Consider the following 18,054-nt stretch of genomic DNA (forward strand, 5'->3'; position numbering starts at 1 on the left):
GGACAATTGTGCTTTTTCTTTACATTTTAAAATCCCCCACATTCATTTGCTCCCCTTGGTTATCCATTTTCTTTCCCAAGGCCCTCTTCTGCCTGCTTCCGATGTGACCATCCCATTACTGCCTCTCTGTATCCGATTAATCTTCATTAAGATCATTCCACGCGGTCCTGCAGCCCATTGCATTCAGCTTGTCTTTCACAGCGTCAATAACCTTTACCAGTGCCCTATATCTGCAAATGTGGCTGCTTCTAGTAACATTGGCTTTAGCAGGTGTTTTGTCGCCAGGGTACCGTAAATACTATGTACTTACCTAGAGTCTGACCACTCATCGTCTGCTTGCAGCACTATGGGATTTTTTATATGTTTTTAAGTTAATAGTTTTTAAAGCAATAGATCATAACATCAGTTTTTTATAACTCATTGGAGAGTTTCCTTCGAACTGTGGCAGCCAAAAACCAGGGCAACAATGAGAACTGTAACATTACACCAATGCCAGGAAACATAATTAAAAATTCTACTTATTTGTCAATAAAAACACCTAATTGCTCTGAGGAGTCACTTTGCATGGTTTTAATGATAAATGATTAATGCAGTTCACAAACAGAATACATCATGATCGCAAGGAAATTAACTGAAAATATATCTGAAAGCCGCTGACTGAGACATATAACAATTCCATCAGATATTGAAGAACGAGTCTTCACAACAGTATTAGTTACAAATAGATGACAGAACATTCAAATTTGTAAAAAGGAGACCAAGCTGTATTTAGTGAATGGGGGTTTGCATAGACTCTAGTCTCAACTATTATAAACTGAAATATATATATATTTATTTATACTTTTGTTGGAGAATAAAGTGCAGTACATAATAATCATGTTATAATCTGCTGTACATGATACAGATAATTCTACTACAGGTCCCAATAACAGGGATTATAGTCATATACTTCCAGGGATACCAACATATATTCCGCACAGCTGTATAAATATAAAGCAGAAAGAAGATCAAAGGACAATACAAGACAACTACAGGGTGATGGTCCTTTCCCAAGAGCTTACAATCTAATAGAGAACAAGTGAAGGGGGCATAATAACACTAATACTGTAATAATTCCTCTGAGAAGATGATTTGGATAACAAAAATAATAATTAAAACACTCCCAGACTGATCCGACCTTCCCAAGATGGCGGACATGATGCATCACGTGACCTAAACAGCCCATAGACCTTCCCAAGATGGCGGGCATGAAACGTCACGTGATCTAAACAGCCCATAGACCTTCCCAAGATGGCGTCGAAGTTACGCCACGTGATCTAAACAGCCCCATAGACCTTCCTAAGATGGCGGCCCCCTGCCCACCCTGACTGACAGCTCTGGCCGGCTCGGTCCCTCCTGTCTTGTCCGTCGCTCCAGGTTTCGGTTCCCCGTGAGATGAGCCGGTGACCGGGGAGCTCAGGCCATGGAGGAAGCGCTGGAAGATGCTGGAGGGACCCTGACCCTGTTCCAGCTCTGTGCCCGGGCTGTAACTGCCAACATGGAGCGGCTGGAGGAGGATGTGTGGGGTGAGGGGGCATTATCCCTCTGAGGCTTTGTGGGGTGAGGGGGGCATTGTCCCTCTGAGGCTTTGTGGGGTGAGGGGGGCATTGTCCCTCTGAGGGGTGAGGGGGGCATTATCCCTCTGAGGGGTGAGGGGGGCATTATCCCTCCGATGCGTGTGGGGTGAGTGGGCATTATCCCTCTGAGGCTTTGTTGGGTGAGGGGTGAGGGGGGCATTATCCCTCCGATGCGTGTGGGGTGAGTGGGCATTATACCTCTGAGGCGTGTGGTGGGCAATGGATGTAAATTCTCTTTCTGCATGTAATGTGTTTATCCATGTGGAGTGTATGTAATATAGAAATGTCTGTTTGCAGGGCTGCCGGCGGTCATCCTACAAGGCATCCTGCCTCTGCTGAATATTTACTATCTAGAAAGAATTGAGCAAGCAGCGGTGAAGAAAGGTGACTATCACTGGCTATTTCCTTTAATAGACATATGTTATTTTCACAGCACAACCTGGAAAATGGACACTGGGGAATATTGTATATTTGACATGCTTTCTTTCTATAGGACTTTCCACTCAGTCCATCTGGTGCAAGCTGTGGAATGACATTATGAAGAGCAAGCCGTCAAGATTTGGGGTGAGTATCCATACCCTGTACACTGAATGAAAGGGCAGCCGAGGGCTGAGGCCATCTGGTGTAAAGGGGGAGCCGAGGCCAATGGCTTCTATGACTATATAGTTTGTTTTGTTTTTACCGTATTTCTGTTTTACTTCGATCTTTGGATAAATGTTACCTGTTTTGTATGATGTTATAGTGACTGCTGCTGTGCAGGGCTCTTATAGACACAATGCGTCTCATTCTATAGAACAGAGAATATCTGTAATCTGGCATTTAATTTTTGTAATGGATTACAGGATGCTCCTCTTTGGATATAAAGTCTGAGTTTTGTCACAACCAGTTTGTGTATGTATCGCTGCCTTTATATCAGCTGCACATTACTGGGGGTTTCCTGAGAGTAATTACAGTGTGAGGGTCCAGTCCACTGATCATAAGAAACACCATGAAGTACAAACATGTATTTACCCAATACCATAAACCCGGATATTAGACACAGGATCTTTTTTGTAAATATCATGTGCTTGGAGCAACCCGACCAATATGGTTAAAGGGAAGGAAGGCTATTCTCGCACGTAAGCTCTAATGGTAAGATGTTCCTTAAATGTGTTTGATTCCAGACTGTGACCTGTTGGAGGAAGAAGTTTCTTGAAGCCTTTTTTCATAATGTGCTACGTGGAATCCTGGATGTATCCTCTGACCAGCGCCTGAATGACCAGCGATTCTCTCCCCTGGTGCACAGTTCACGACATGTCTCGGAGCTTACCATCTGTAACAAACAGCAGGGGGTGTCCGAGCTGACCCCCGCAGTGCTGGAATGTCTCACCCAGTCTGTAGAAACCTTGAAATTCCTCCACTTGCGTTCTTCTGACCCCAACACTCAGAAATCGCTGAGACTGCTCCTCCACCATCTCATCCATCATGGGCAGGTAAAAAAGGTCTCCGTGCTGTCTTGGCCTTGTCCGGATAACCAGCTGCTGGTCCTGATCCTGGCGCTGAGTGCTGGATTCTGGCAACAGCCAACAGATGTCCCCTGTAAGTTTTGCTTAGAGACCCCCAGGAATGGTGGCAGCAGGACTGACCCCGTGAACAGACCAGAATGTGATACACTCCCCAAAGCGCACACTGGGGAAAACGAGGAGGAGACGGGCAGCCAAAGTGCCTTGTTAAGCCTGCAGCCCCTTAACATCAGCCAGAATGTTGCCACAGACCTAGGTAAGAGCAAAGGCACACGGGCAGCAAGAAATGCCCCCTCCAGGAAAGAGACTGCTCGCAATTCTTCTCTGCCTTCAGCTGCATCGGGCAGTAACGTATCATCTACCTCAGGGGAAGGACTAGTGCAAGGTCCGGCCCTACAGAGGGCCTGCGCCTCCGAACCAAGTGACTTATATGACTTCATATTTAGCGTTCCTCCTGTGGGGGAGGAGGGAAATACCACAGCGGGGCCCCCTCTGGTTGAGGACACCAGTATTGAGGCCCCATTCTTACACAACGCCATTCTCTTCAGGAGTGTTAGAGCCCTGAACCTGCACAACGTTCCTCTTGCGTTGAGCACTTGTCGCTCTCTGTGCCACCTCCTGCGGTCCTGGGTGTCCCTGGAACGACTGACTATGGCTTACAATGGTAAGTAATGGGACAATTCTTACTTATCCTTGAAATGTTGGCTTTCAGCTCTTTACACCATCTTGATCTAACCCACTGGTTTGAAGAGTTGAAGATACAGATCAATTTGCCTGTCAGCGTATTTGCACGTGGCATTGGTGTATGGGCTCAGTGCATTATGTGGGATTGGTTTGCTAGGCAGATTAACCTCCATTTAGGAGCACACTACCCATGTTAGTTTCATATACACATAGACTTACACAATGTATAAGTGCTCTCATTGTGCCCATATACTGAATCTCAGACAGATCTACTTCATGCAAATGTTTTGTATATTACACCACATAACGTTCCTTTAATGAAGCCCTAAATCTAAAATACACTTTTATATAAGAGTTATTTATATGGAGAACTTGCAGACATGAAGAGATTTGAGAGGAGGCTGTTGCTGGGGGCACGGGGATCTTCCTGTCCTTAATCCTAGTGATGGAGCCTTTCACTGCCTAGAATGGCTGATCACTCAGACTATAACTTGCAGTGAATCATAAAATAGCTTCATGCCTTTCAGGGCATTGATACATTTCTATATATTTCTGACTATTACAAAGTATCTTCTGTTCCTTTCAGACCTGGGGGCCAATATCACGCTGGTGTTAGAGGCGCTTTCTGTCCTGTCCCGTGACCCCGGCTGCTGCCTCAGTGTATTCTCTATGAGCGATTTCACCACGTACATCCCGACTCTAGACCTCGCACACACGCTGCTGAGCACCTTCCCCGGCCTCCAGCTGCTGTCACTTAGCTATGATCTGGAGCATCAAAGCGACAAGGAGCGGCCTGGGGGGGCGGAATTCCCAGGTAAATGCCTCATTTGTGTTTCTGTAGCGTCACCTGCGCTTTACAAGTAAGACAGAGAAAACGTGATGTAAGAATGGTGTTCCTGGCCCTAAGAGCATACACTCTAAAAGATTTCTAAATGCAATAAGGTTGGGGGATGTCTGGAGACCGGAGAGGAGCTGTAACTTTTCTGGGCAGGAGGAGATCAGAGTATTCTGTATTTTCCCAGATTTTTCTATTTTCTCACACTCGTGTTTTGTGGGTTCTACAGAAAATCACCTGAAACAGCTGGAGCTCCGGTTTCCACAGGACCCACTGCAGGTGGAGCATTTGGTGTCTATTCTGAAGGCGTCTTCTTCCCTCACAGACCTGTCTCTGGACAACGCAACCTTTTCATGCCAAGAGGATCTGAAACTTGTTTTGCGGGCAATTGCAGGTAATGCGGCACTCCACCAACACTCTATCCACCTTCTATCTATTTTATCTTTAACTTTATATATAACGTTTATTGGATACAACCTTCCACAGACAAGAATATACAAAATACACTTTAACAAGGAGAGAGGTGCTAAGATCCCCCCCACGCTCCCTCTCATCTTTTCTGAGTTCAGCTGGATTTCCTATAGAGATGAGATCATGCCCAGAGGGGAAGAGGTGCAAAGTTTCTTAAAATCAGTCATCTTTCTGAGCACCTGGTCTCTCCGAAGTGATCTTAAGAAGTGTCTTGGATGTAATCTGTGTAATTCAACATGTCCCATAGCAGCGATAATGGGATTGTGATGTTACTCGTATTTACACATACCCCATTTTTTCGTTGAAAATCGCAGGCTATGGAATGATTTAATAACGTTTGGTGAGCCCCCATATGCTAGAAAGAGATGTAAGTTTAACGTAATTGGCCTCAATATCTAGCCAGGACAGTGTGGCATGTGGACTGAAACTTGGCTTAGTTGGGCAGCCCAATAATAGATTTGGAGGCCTCTGCCTCCCCGGTTTGTAATGTTAGTCAGATTTTGGGTGGTTCATTACAGAAACATTTAGAAAAACATTTTTGCAAATTCTGAGAATAGGCCTCTAACCGGGAGTGTTTGAGAGTAATACTGAGATTCTAGCTTCCAGGTGTGTCTATGGGGAACTAGAATAACAGCACGTGTCTTTACAGCGGGCACATCTGGGCTTGGAGCTTTTGCTTTCATGTCCTGTGTTGATGGACTGTAATGGTTCCTCTGACACTTGTTGTGAAACGACAAGTATAAATCCAAATTATCCACAACGATAACATATTGAGCCTGTTGTTTGATAATGAAAAACGCAGTGAAGTCCTTGTCACTCAATGCTTCAATTTCTTTTTTCAAGTTATCCATTTAAACCTGGATTTCTTTTTCTCTATCAGTGGTTAATTTAATGTTTATGAATTTTGATTTGTTTGTAATTGCAGAATATAACACCGGCCTGCGGAGGCTCAGCTTCCATGACATGAAGATGACAGAGACGCACACAGAGATTGTGCACATGTTGAACTGTTCCAGTCTGGAAGGTACAGTGAGTATATTTACACTGCGGAGGCCCCGCAGGGTGGATGCAACGTGACTTAGGCTTGTAATCCCTGACTTACCTGGTGCATTTATTCTTCTGTCCTCAGGTGTCACTGCAGGGCTAAATTCCAGGTGGCTTCCCAGAGGATTGAGGACCTCTCGAGGATTGTAGATCCAGAAGAGCCTCCCAATCTGGGCCATCTGCTGATGGATGGTCGTTGCGTCCCTCCAAGCCTGCAAGGGGCTGGACCAGAACATCCCCCCTCTATCACTCCGTAGTGTCCCTATGTCACCTCTTCTGAACCCTGCAGTGGTGGAAGGAAGAACCTGACTCCTACCGCAACTACATAGCTCTCTCTGGGCTTCTTTCTTTCAGTTTCGGCTCTGGTTTGGAGAAGGGTTTACCACGCCTGCATTTTCTGGCCCTGTGTACCTGCATGTCACTTCTGCACCTTTTTTGTTGAACAATGTTTGTGAAGGATTTCCTTTTGTTACTTGTACTTCCCACGGAGTCCAGTGCCGAGTCCTGGTGCCACATTCATGTGGCTGATGTCTGATCCCAGAGATTCGCCTCCAGCACAGCTTATTGATTTTGGTTGTCATAGCTGAGAGGCCAGGTTGCCCTCCGGCCACAGTGATCTGCTTTGTGCCATACTCTTACCCTGCACTGTCTGCTGCTGGGGCTTGTATTTTCACCACACCTGGAGTGCCCCAGGTTGACCAGGCCGGCAGCTCAGTGACATCCTTGTGCTTGAATGGAGCTCTCCAGAGAAAACCCCTCTGTCTTCTCCATTTCAGAGGGTGCCACCAGCTGATGGTCCAGGAGGTTATCTCCCAGTGCTACAGCATCAAATTTGCTTACTCCAGATGGGCTGCATTTCACTGGAAAAAATCGAAGCCTTCATAACTCTTTCCTGATCACTGGAGGCGCTTGTGTCCCGGTGGTGATTCCAGTATTACCAGCAGAATATTTTAAGGGGTTTTGTGATTCCCAATAAGAACGGGTCAGTCTGGTCCGATCTTGGACCTAAGCTCCCTCAACATCTTTGTGTGGACCTTACACTTCAAGATGGAATCACTGTGCTCTGGGTTGGCATCCAAAGAAAAGGTTTCTCTGCTCCATAGATATTTAGGGCGCTTACCACAATGTTCCCAACTGGGTTTCTCACCAGTGGTTTCTGCAGTTTTTGATACAGGACTAGAGCTTACGATTTACAGCATCCTCCATTGGATAAAGGACCTGAAGGGTCCCTGATGAGGGTGGACAGTGTGACCACAGCGCCATACATCATTTACCAAGGGGGAGAAGGAGCCAGAGAGCTTATTGTATAGGGAGGCTGCATCCTGACATTGGTGGAAGATGACCCCAAAGTGGACCTGATGCTGTCTCTGCACAACTTTAAGGTTCCACCCTTCTTGCATCTCTGCTGGGATTCCCTGTGCTTAGACATATAGTTCCTTGGTACTACCTGCTAGTTGCCATTCTAAAACATGGTATCATAAGGATAGGTTGGGAGGCAATCTTTACTTAGTACTCAGTGGTCATAGCTGTTCTCTGCATTCAGATCTGTTACATCAGGGTCCCTCATCCCACCTTCTGATCATGGCTTGAACAGCTTGACTATTGAGGCTGCTATACTGAAAATAACTTGGCTCGTCTGGGTGTGTAACAGTGTGTCTTGTACACTTACTATTCTTCTTGTGTATTTTTCACTGCACATCTCCACTCCATGTCTTCTGGATTTCCTGCAGTCAGTTCTGGGATGAAGGATGAAGTCTGAGATTTCAGTCCTTTTTCATCTCCCCTTGGCCTCAAAATGTTCATGTTCAGACATTGCCTCAGGTGGTAGATTATTCGACTCCCACCTACTGTTCTCCACCTCTTACATGGGCTCTGAACCTAGTCCTTAAAACTTTACTGGAGGGTCTCTTTTAGCTTTTGGCTAAAGCCCAAATTGATCTGCTGACTTGGTAGGTTGCATTCCTTGTAACAATCATCTTAGCCAGAAAGTTATCAGAGTCCACCGGTCTCTCATGCAGAGAGCCATTCCTTGTTTCTATTGTGGAAAGCTGGTGCTAGTCCCTCATTTAATTCCTAAGCTGGCGTCTTCCTTCTTCCTGAATCAGAAGTTCTTGCTCCCTTGTTTTTGACCTTCCCATCCTTCTTGGAAGCTGAAGCCTGGAGACAAATCTTCAAAGCGCACTCATTCATCGGCTCCATTTTCGTCCCTTACTTTGGACCCATAGAGGTAGAGCTGCTCCTTAGACTAGATCTTGATGCACTGAATTATTCTGAAGATGTTTTCTCCTCTCCTGGTCTTTCAGGGATCAAGCCTCTGTGGGACAGCTGCTCAAGGTGGAAACATGGTTTTTCTGGAAACCTTAACAATGTTTTTCAAGATCCACTTGGCTTCAGCAGGCGGCATCTTTGGGTGCAAGGTGCCAGAGGCAGCTGGTGCCTAGTGATTTTACTTGTCCCTCCTATTTTTTCTTGGGACCATTCCGGGTGTTATGGCTTTAGTATCCAACCACTAGTGCAGGGACTATGCCTATTGTCCTGCGTACCTTGATAAGAACTACACTAGGATTGGATCTAATGATTCCTTTTTTTTTTTTTTTATATATCTGTTGGACTCGCGGATGGTATACATAAAGTGGTCAGGTTTGAATGTTCACCTGCTAAATATATTAAACGAAGCTAAAAACATATTATCCTCTGCTGAGCTGTTCACCCAATAGCATTCCACTGGACACAATCTCTGCACCCAACAGATCAAAGGCAAAATATCCTATATTAGATGTTCTCCTATATTATAGTTCACATCCAAGGTACGTAGCCTGTCCTCAGACCAGGTGCTGTAACGATGACTGATAATTTGACTGTGACAGGATGGACAGCCTATGCCACCTTGTCTGTTGTTGCTGGGAACCGACTGGGCTTACTTTACCACCGTTCCCTTACGTTATCCCAAATGCGCCCTCTAACCGCAGTAGGAGGGGCTTACAAATGCTGCCACCACTGGACTCCTAACCGGCATCCAGTACCGGGTTCCCTCTGGGTAACTGACACTGCTAGAGTACCCCGTTACTGGAGTACCTGGGCTGGTACTTCTGACCTCTTCCTATGGATTAGGGTTGCTGTGGATGGATCACCCCTGGCCTATTACACTGGCCAGAGCTGCTGGGTAATTGGCAGAGTGGTGGTACCAGAAATCTGGGTCCAAATCTCAGAACAGCCGGGAACGAATTGGAGTTGGATCTAATCTGTAGGTCACAGGGATAGAGAAGTTTCCAAGCAGGTCTTTGAAGCAAGCGATGTTTATTTGCTCATCCTGGTTGAAGGTACTAGTGAGCAGGTCAGATGAAACCAGAAAAATTTTCAATACAAAAGTGTTTTTTTTTTATACAGTTTTGGACCCAGCCTCACAGGGTAAGCCAGCCCCCTGAGGTCTGAGCTATTATTAGAATCCGGATGCAATATGTTTACCCAAACATGGATTTACATGTAATGCAAAGCTAACAATATTTATACTTATCTGTCATATCCTAAAACTTGCTGTGATATCCTGCATCCTGTTTTAAACAGGAAATCTAACAGCATCTAATTAAACCTTCCTTTGCCTTCAGGTGCTGGACGCTCACACATCAAAAGGTCTAAATAACATGAGATTAACATCCTTTCTTCAGTTGCAGAATACACATTCCCAAAGAAAAGTTACAAAACCCTAAACAAGTAATTACCCTACACCAAAATACATAAAAGCCGTCCTCAACAAAGGCTTATTGCATCAAGTATATACCTCAGAAATAATGCATTTCCTCTAGAAAATTTAACACAAAAAAACAAATCTTCTCCCCTGGTCTCAAAAATATAGATAATTATTTTACCAAAATACACACAATATCAAAATAAGAACATTTGCAATCATATAAACAAGCGCCCTGCGCTATTTCCTTTAATTAAATTTATACCATAAGTTATTATAAGTGATCCAGTGACATTGACTAAACCTCAGTGATTGATCAGATTTACGAGCGGAGCTACTTACATTTTTCCATCTGTTTTTCCCTGTCTCTTTGTAACCAGCCATTTAAACGTTCTCTCTTCTCATTGAGGAGTTTGTCCTGTACTAACATATGCTGTGTACATGTCTTTTCTGAGCCATTGTACTTACCAGAACTTTCTCTGGTCTTTGTGTAGAAATCAAGTTCTCGTTTTGCCGTCTGTTTGAGAAGGAGTCGGAGGAATTTCTCGCTCAGTTTGTCAGCGCCCTCAAGAGAAACCCATCTGTGAAGATCCTGAAGCTCTGTGGGAACAGACTCGGTATGTTCTATGGGTTGTGTGTAGTGTTTTCTGTAGTCGCCGACCTTCCAGCAGCATTGAGGAGCTGTGAATGAATGGTTGGTTCTTCGGATTAAAGAGCCTGTTGTCCGGGGCTCCCCAGTAGGTCAGTGATGGCTAGTTGTCCAGCAGTGTCTGGGATTCCATTGGGTCATTGTGTGGGATCCGGTGGCTCAGTGGTTTGTAGGAGAATCTAGGGATTTATGATGGAAATTGCTTGTTGTCTTCTCTAGGGAATGACGGACTGTGTGTGCTGGCGGATCTCTACGCTGCCGATTCCTTGTCCACAATTCACTACTTGGATGTCAGGTACAGTGTAAATTCCCAGATCCTGCAGTAATTTAGCACTTTTACAGGATCGGTTTTCTGTATATTTAGTACGATTGAGTATTGTCACATGACTTCTGCCTAGATTAAATTAAATATTATGCTGAGACTCCAATGGAACAGTGCACCACGGTGCCCACATTATTGTGACAAATGGTGGAATGTGGACTAGCTGAGATGAGACATGGGCGTACCCTGTGTGATATATGTTGGTCATGGAAAAAAGAAAGTACATCTTCTTTGGAAGTCGTTGCTACACCATTAAGTCCTTACACCGTCTTGTGACGCAACAGATTTTACATTGTCATTATTCAGCTCAACCATGTTTAGCTGTAGAATTTTGTGTGAAAAAGTAAGTACACCCCATATAATTCAGTACTTTATTAGAACCACCTTGAACTTGAAGTCGTCTTTTCTGTGTTGTTCGTGTATTATATTGTATTTGTGGGATTTTGACCCCTTCCTTAGAAAACCGCTTAATTGATCTGATGTTTGAGGGCATCGTTTTCTTTCTAGCTCCTTCAGGTCCCACCCAGCGTCTCTATGGGGGCGAGGGCTGACTTTCCGTTGTAGATTTGCTGCTGTGTTTAGTATCATTGTTCTTATTAAAGATCCAATTTCAGCCAATATTCGGCTGTTGGACGGATGGCCTCACACTTGCCTCTAGATTACTCCTGGTTTAAGGCGGAGCTCATGATGGACTCCATGTTTGTCCATGTCCTGTGGCTGCAGATACCCTCAGCCCTCTGGGCTTGACATTTTTTTGTGGCGATTTGCTGTGTTTGGTTTCTGGCAAATCTGAGCTCTCTAATGGGCAGTCTTCATGTGCCATATAGGAGGGGGAGATTGACGGGGCTGTGCCGTGTAAGGACTGAGACCACTATCCCCTCACCATGCCCCCTCTCGGCTCTCCGTACATCAGAGGATAGCTGTGATCTGTGTGATTATCTGGCCTTGCGTTGTACATTCATTCATCTGTGTTTTATTCCCCAGCTCCAACTGCATCAAGCCAGAGGGACTGCTCCAGTTTGCTAAGAAGCTGGAAGGATGCGGCGAGATCAAGCTACGCCAGCTGTCTATCTCTCAGAACTTACTAGACCGCGACCCTATTATGGCCCATGAGGCTCTGCAGTCCCTAGAAGGTGTTTGTTGTATAGTCAGTGACAACTGGACCTCGACCCAAGCCTTTGCTGACCATGTCAGCGTGATGTAAAGTACATATTGTATAGAATACACTGTGTGCTCTTTACACAAAGCTGTGTCTTCGCTTGCGGGACCCGCTCGGCTTTATCAAATTTCAAATGAGAACCTTAAATTGCAAATCTCTGCATGTCTCTTTTCAGGGGTCCAAGTAGCAGAAATGCCAGATGTGAATGCACAGAGACCTGTGTGTTTTATTCTAACTTCCACCCAAGCTAAAACGCAGGGTACAAGAGTCCCCAGCAGGTGGCGCTGCGTGGGTATGGAGATACATTGACCAGTAAGGTGTTTTATATATTCCCATGTGCCATCCGCATGCCAGGTCCCTTCTCAGGGTTGTTCACAATGTTGCATGAAGTGAGGAGGCCTCAATGTGTTTTACATCATCACCGTTGTCCTTGTACGATGGAAACGCTGTTATTACCCCTCACGTTCACTGTATATAGTTTAAGGAAGAGTTAATGCTCCCCACTTATAATAAAACATGGCCCCCTGATGAGGAGGCGGAGTTATCCGCTAATAAGTGGGCAGATTCCATGTGTTGGCGTTTTACTCATCTGTAATTCTTACTGTGTGCCATTGGCTAGTTCTTGTCACGTGTAATTGGCGATCTATGAACACAGGTTCAACACAATAATCTTTTGTTTTGTTCTTGTTAAAGTCCCAGTTCCACCTAAACCTGAATACGTCACTGTCCAGCCGCCCACGGACTGTAAACATACAGGCAATTGTTCTGGTATTACATGGTGCCCTGGTCCTGTTCAGTGTTGTTGTATTGAGGATCACTCCTTGGCTATGCAGTGTCCAGAGTGTATTATACAGATCTATATAGATGGACATAATCTAGCAGACTTCCCCATATTTAATGTGAAAATATTCAGGGATCACTAAGTCAGTGCCTTTATATGAAAGCCACAAAGTCAGATTTCCTAAAACTGGATTTGTTCTGCTCTGACATGGTTAATAGATGGATGTACCCTCCTCTTCCCGGTTGGTGCAGGTCTCAGTTGAGGGGGTGGGGGCAGCTGTATCTAGCAACCAGTACCCCACAGCCAGAGTCACACAAATATATATATTCTTGATCAGCCACAATATTAAAACCACCTGCCTAATATTTTGAAGGTTCCCCTCTGCCCCGTTGAGGCATGGCCTCCACAAGACCTCTGAAGGTGTCCTGTGTATCTGGCACCAAGACGTTAGCAGCAGATCCTGTAAGTCCTGTAAGTTGTGAGCTGGGGCCTCCATGGCTCGGACTTGTTCTTCCAGCACATCCCACAGATGCTCGATTGGATTGAGATCTGGGGAATCTGGAGGCCAAGTCAACACCTTGATCTTTATGTCATGTTCCAAAGACCATTCCTGAACAATTCCTGCAGTGTAGCAGGTGCATTATCCTGCTGAAAGAGGCCGCTGCCATCAGGGAATACCGCTGCCATGAAGGGTGTACTTGGTCTGCAGCAACGTTTAGGTAGGGGGTACGTGTCACAGTAACATCCACATGAATGCCAGGACCCAAGGTTTCCCAGCAGAGCATCACATTAACTCTACTGGCTGTCTTCGTGCATCCTGGTGCCATCTGTTCCCCAGGTAAACAGACCCCACCGTCCACATGATGTGAAAGAAAATGATTCATCAGAGCAGGCCACCTTCTTCCATTGCTCCATGGTTCTGATTGGAAACGTTTTCAGCGGTGGACAGGGGTCAACATGGGCACGTGATTGGTTTCTAGCATCATACACAAGCTGCCATGCGCTGTGTTCTGACACATTAACTTATTCAGCAATTTGTACTATGGCTCCTCTGGGATTGGACCAGACAGGCTAACCTTCACGCCACACGCCTTGGGCACCCATGCCCCTGCCATCATTTGACCCTTGTCAGAGTCACTCAGCTCCCTACTTTGCCTATTTTTCCTGCTCCCTACACATCAACATCAAGAACTGACTGCTCACTGGCTGCCTAATATATCCCACCCCTGACCGGTGTCATTGTAACCAGATAATCAGTGCTATTCACGTCACGTGTCAGTGGTAATAATGTTGTGGCTGATTGGTGTATATATTCTCTTCTGTAATATGGCAGCTATTTTTCTCAGATTTAAACCATTTGTCTAATCGCCTAAGGAGCAAAAACCGGGATCATTCAAAATAAATACCTTGTACCAGTATATTTGACCAGGTTGTTTGTGAATCTGATATTTTCCAGGAGCTGATCAGGAATTATTTATGGCAGATTTATGGACAGAACCAGAGCCTAGTTTCTGTCTGTTGATATTTCATGTTTGTTTTATCTTTCACTCTGAGAATGGTTTTATATAGGTGAAGTATGAATGACCTATATATTGGACAGTGATTGAAGAGCTGGGCGATGACAATGTGGCTCGTTCTATATATAAATTGTCTGTGCTGGAGCAGGTGGGATTAGATCACTCACAATCATCTGTTGTCTTCGTAATGATCGAGTTCTTCATTCATACGCTGCACATTTTTACAATGTCCTATTTATTAAAAGAACCATTCTGCCCATTGACCTGTGTGATACACAAGTTGTACTCCATCCTGGTTGTATTGTACAAGTTACTGATATCGGAGGCACAGTGCTCTATGTAATCCGATTTAGGGCAAAGAAAATGTTTTTAAGTGGTTTTGTGTTCTGAGCCCGTAGATCCCGTTATATTCAGTCACTAATCAGTATTATTTAGTCTCCTTCCCTGCTGGCTCGGTCTGTCCTGTAGAGCTGTGTTTTGTTCATAGACGGGGTCTGGTATTATCCTGAACCCCTCCAGCCAAACTGACTCATGTCTTCTAAAGTCTTACACTTGGGGAGTAGCAGTATAAGAGCTGGAATCCAGGTATCACCCTGTATGAAATGTCTGTTTCATGGTTTCGTTTCTGACTTTTCCTGGGAAAGTTTCCTGCAGAATTTCTAAAACTCTTTCCAATATTCTTAAATCTATTTCTTAGTAATTCCCTCAACTACCACCAAGACAATAACCCAGACCCAAATCAGGACTAGAACTAATTGTACAAGTGAACGGTGATGGTGAATATTAGTAGACTGGGAGATAGATAAGCGTTATAAAACCTCAATAAATAAATCAGCGGAGGATGAATCCATAAATAGGAATAAATGGCTGCAGCGTTCACCACTGAATAACTAAAGGTGGAGACAGATGTGTTCTCTGTATATGAAGATAAATATATACATAGAAGCTGAGGTTCTCATTTCATACAGACTGTGCATCCCGTGATATATCCATGTATAGATTCTCTGTAAATAACTGGACTATGCACAAAACAGCACCTTGTTCTTGGTGCATGATTCCCCCCATAGTGGCAGAGAGCTGGCGCTCTGGCTCAGGTGCTGAGTACAGTACCTGCAGTCTGGTGCACATTCTCCCTCCCAGTTATAACCAGCATGTGCCAAGGAAAACGTATATACCTCTCTCCATGTTACGGCAGATTCTGGACCATGTACAGAGGGGGGACAGCTCCTCCCTGCCCCCTGCTGTTGGGGGCAGGTGATGGGTAACGCCGATTTCTCATTTAAAGGACACTAAACCTGCAATGTACTTTCCTTGTATGTGAATGTTATTACATATTTTACACCTGGGATAGTGAACACACTGTTTATATTTCTGTGCAGCTCAGCAGCATCCTGCCGTTATCTGCAGGACGACCGCACAGGAGTAATATAAATATAGATGGGAGCAGGAGATCTTGTACTTTACATTTAGTGTCCTCTATTAGTGCTGGTCCCGGCTGTACGTGACCCTCACATCTCATTCTAGGCTGCTGTAAATAGGTTGTGGAGCTTTTCTTTTCTTTTTAAATCTTTGACTTGCTCAAATGTTATTAAAATTGTAATAACACTAATAAAGGTGATTGGAAGAAACACTGGCAGCAATAATTTGACTGAGGAACAGAACCAATCAGTTCTTTACATCAGACATTAAATCATTGTTATAGCAGGATACAGGGTCATTCAAAAACAATGGACCTGTGTGCGTGTTGTAAGGAATTTAGAGTGTAAGCTCCAGTGGTGCTGGGACTCGTGTTAATTATTTTCTGTACAGCGCTGTGTAATAAGGGGACGGCTGCTGGCAACTTCCCTCCACCCTCTGAGGGGGGAAGAAACACTGACAGAGCACCTGCTTCCAGTACATTGGCTGGGAATGATCACATGACATACTGCCACATTTAAATAGGACATATACATTGTTGCAGAAAGTACTATACCGCCTATTTTATCTAGAACATTGGGGTGATAATTGTACATTGTATTTATGTTTGGTCTAAATCTGCAATAAGAGAATTTTTGTTTACTCACCATAAAATCCATTTCTCTTATCCCATTGGGGGATACTGCAAGAGTGGGGTAGAGTAGGTGGTCCTGGGGACAGGGACACTCCAGTCCGAAAGTAGGGGGAGGATAGCTCCACCTCTTATGCCCCTCCCATAGGGAACTATCCTCAATTATTTATTTTTTTAAAAGAACAAAGCCCAGAAGAGAGGGCCTAACAAGGTAAAACAAGAAACAGCAAAACAGGCAACCAACAAACAGCACAGGATGGTAGCGCAGTGTCCCCCAATGAAATGGATTTTACAGTCAATCAAAAATCCTCTTTTCTCTGGTATCCTATTGGGGGACACCACAACAATGGGCATATTCTAAAGCTGCCCCTAAGTGAGGGATTGCTCTGAAACGGCTACATACCAATCCTTACACACAAAACTAGCATCCTGACCTGTCCGGCGGAAGCACCGTGACGCTCCGCCCACAAAGCACCGGCAGCCCTAGTCGGATAAGCCTTCAGGTCCACTGGCACAGGCTTAGCAGACTGAACGTAAGCCAACCAAATAGTCAAAGTGATCCAACGAGCCAGAGACTGGCCAACCACGCATGCACTCATCATGGCCATAGCGCTGCGGGTCCCCCTTGATGGTTCAGGTAGGTTACCGCTGTTGCATGGTCAGACTGGACTTTCAGGGGCTTGCTCGCCCAAATCCTCTGAGTCTGTACAAGGACCTGTAGCTATCCTGGAGTGCCAGCGTGATGATGGGCAGAAGGGCCTTGTGCGGAGCACAGACAACAGCGTCCCATCTGGACAAACTGGCTTCTATAGTAACCAAGATTCACTCCCAAGACTGGAAAGACCGACCTATGGTGAGATGTGACCGGTTCACCCACCAGATGAGGTGAATGGTCACGGACAAACTGATGAACTGTTTGTCTAATTGAAGAGGGGATACCGACCACTTCCAGAGAAGCTCCCTCTGGAACGACCGAGAGTGAAACTGGGGCTAAAGGGTACCTCTTCAACCGTAAATACAATGGTTCCCAGCAGCGGAGAAGGGACACCTCTTGCTGTGCCAGGAGGGAGCTGATCTTGGTCAGAACTGAGAGAACTTTGTCCTCCAGACAATACGACCTGGCGTCGAGGCTTCCAAACTACTCTCTCTAACCTCCTCACTTGACCTCTCCCAGTGGATTGAATCATCTACTCATAAGGATGGCCACTGCCTTGATCTTGTTTTCTCTAGACTATGCTGTTTCTAATTTTCTTAACACACCCTTCCCCCTCTCGGATCATCACCTTATCAGCTACTCACTCACCCCCACTGCTCTAACCTCTCTACTGTCTAACTCTACCAAGCCTCCTCATACCCGCAGAAATCTGAATTCTATTAATCTTCAACAATTTTCCACCTTCTCTCCCCTATCTCTACATTCTCATCCCCTGAGATGGCAGTACCCCATTTTCACCAAACCTTAGAAACGGCCCGTGATCAAGTGGCTCCAGCGACACTACATACTACACGTCGACTTTGATGTCAACCGTGGCACACAAAAGCAACACGAAATCTTCAAAAACTGTCCCGTAAAGCAGAACGTCACTGGCGTAAATCTCGCACCTTTAATGACTTCTTCACATTTACTTCTGTCTACCACTCCTATCGAAATGCTCTGGACACGGCAAAACAAACATACTTCCAATCTCTTATCTATGCTCAGGCTTCTAACCCCAAACGCCTTTTCAATACATTTAAATATC

The 18,054-nt window shown here is 45.1% G+C and overlaps 1 protein-coding gene across 3 annotated transcripts; it reads left to right on the top strand.

The window, feature by feature from the left end:
* The first annotated feature begins 1,286 nt into the window (after positions 1–1,286).
* LRRC41 (leucine rich repeat containing 41) lies at positions 1,287–15,893 on the top strand. 3 transcript variants are annotated; one of them, XM_075181559.1, is made up of 10 exons: positions 1,288–1,565; positions 1,914–2,000; positions 2,110–2,180; positions 2,780–3,782; positions 4,389–4,616; positions 4,867–5,031; positions 6,034–6,132; positions 10,332–10,454; positions 10,706–10,781; positions 11,793–15,893. In XM_075181559.1, the coding sequence occupies exons 1-10, from the start codon at positions 1,463–1,465 to the stop codon at positions 12,010–12,012; spliced, it is 2,175 nt and encodes a 724-aa protein (XP_075037660.1). In that variant the 5' UTR covers positions 1,288–1,462; the 3' UTR covers positions 12,013–15,893. The 3 variants fall into 3 exon arrangements, 2 of the variants coding, with proteins under 2 accessions (XP_075037661.1, XP_075037660.1); XR_012678433.1 differs by lacking the exons at positions 10,706–10,781; positions 11,793–15,893 and adding an exon at positions 6,238–9,863 and having other exon boundaries at positions 1,287–1,565; positions 10,332–10,415; XM_075181560.1 differs by lacking the exons at positions 10,706–10,781; positions 11,793–15,893 and having other exon boundaries at positions 1,287–1,565; positions 6,238–10,423.
* Positions 15,894–18,054: the final 2,161 nt, after the last annotated feature.

The sequence above is a fragment of the Mixophyes fleayi genome, chromosome 8 (assembly GCF_038048845.1).
Source record: "Mixophyes fleayi isolate aMixFle1 chromosome 8, aMixFle1.hap1, whole genome shotgun sequence".
Lineage (NCBI taxonomy): Eukaryota > Metazoa > Chordata > Amphibia > Anura > Limnodynastidae > Mixophyes > Mixophyes fleayi.

What these genes read in the sequence shown, in the direction of transcription:
- LRRC41 (XM_075181559.1), top strand. Translation starts at nt 1,463, where the DNA reads ATGGAGGAAGCGCTGGAAGATGCTGGAGGGACCCTGACCCTGTTCCAG. An exon ending in GAACTGTTCCAGTCTGGAAG is followed by an intron (nt 6,133 to 10,331) that starts GTACAGTGAGTA and finishes GTCTTTGTGTAG; the next exon opens with AAATCAAGTTCTCGTTTTGC. An exon ending in ATTCACTACTTGGATGTCAG is followed by an intron (nt 10,782 to 11,792) that starts GTACAGTGTAAA and finishes TTTATTCCCCAG; the next exon opens with CTCCAACTGCATCAAGCCAG.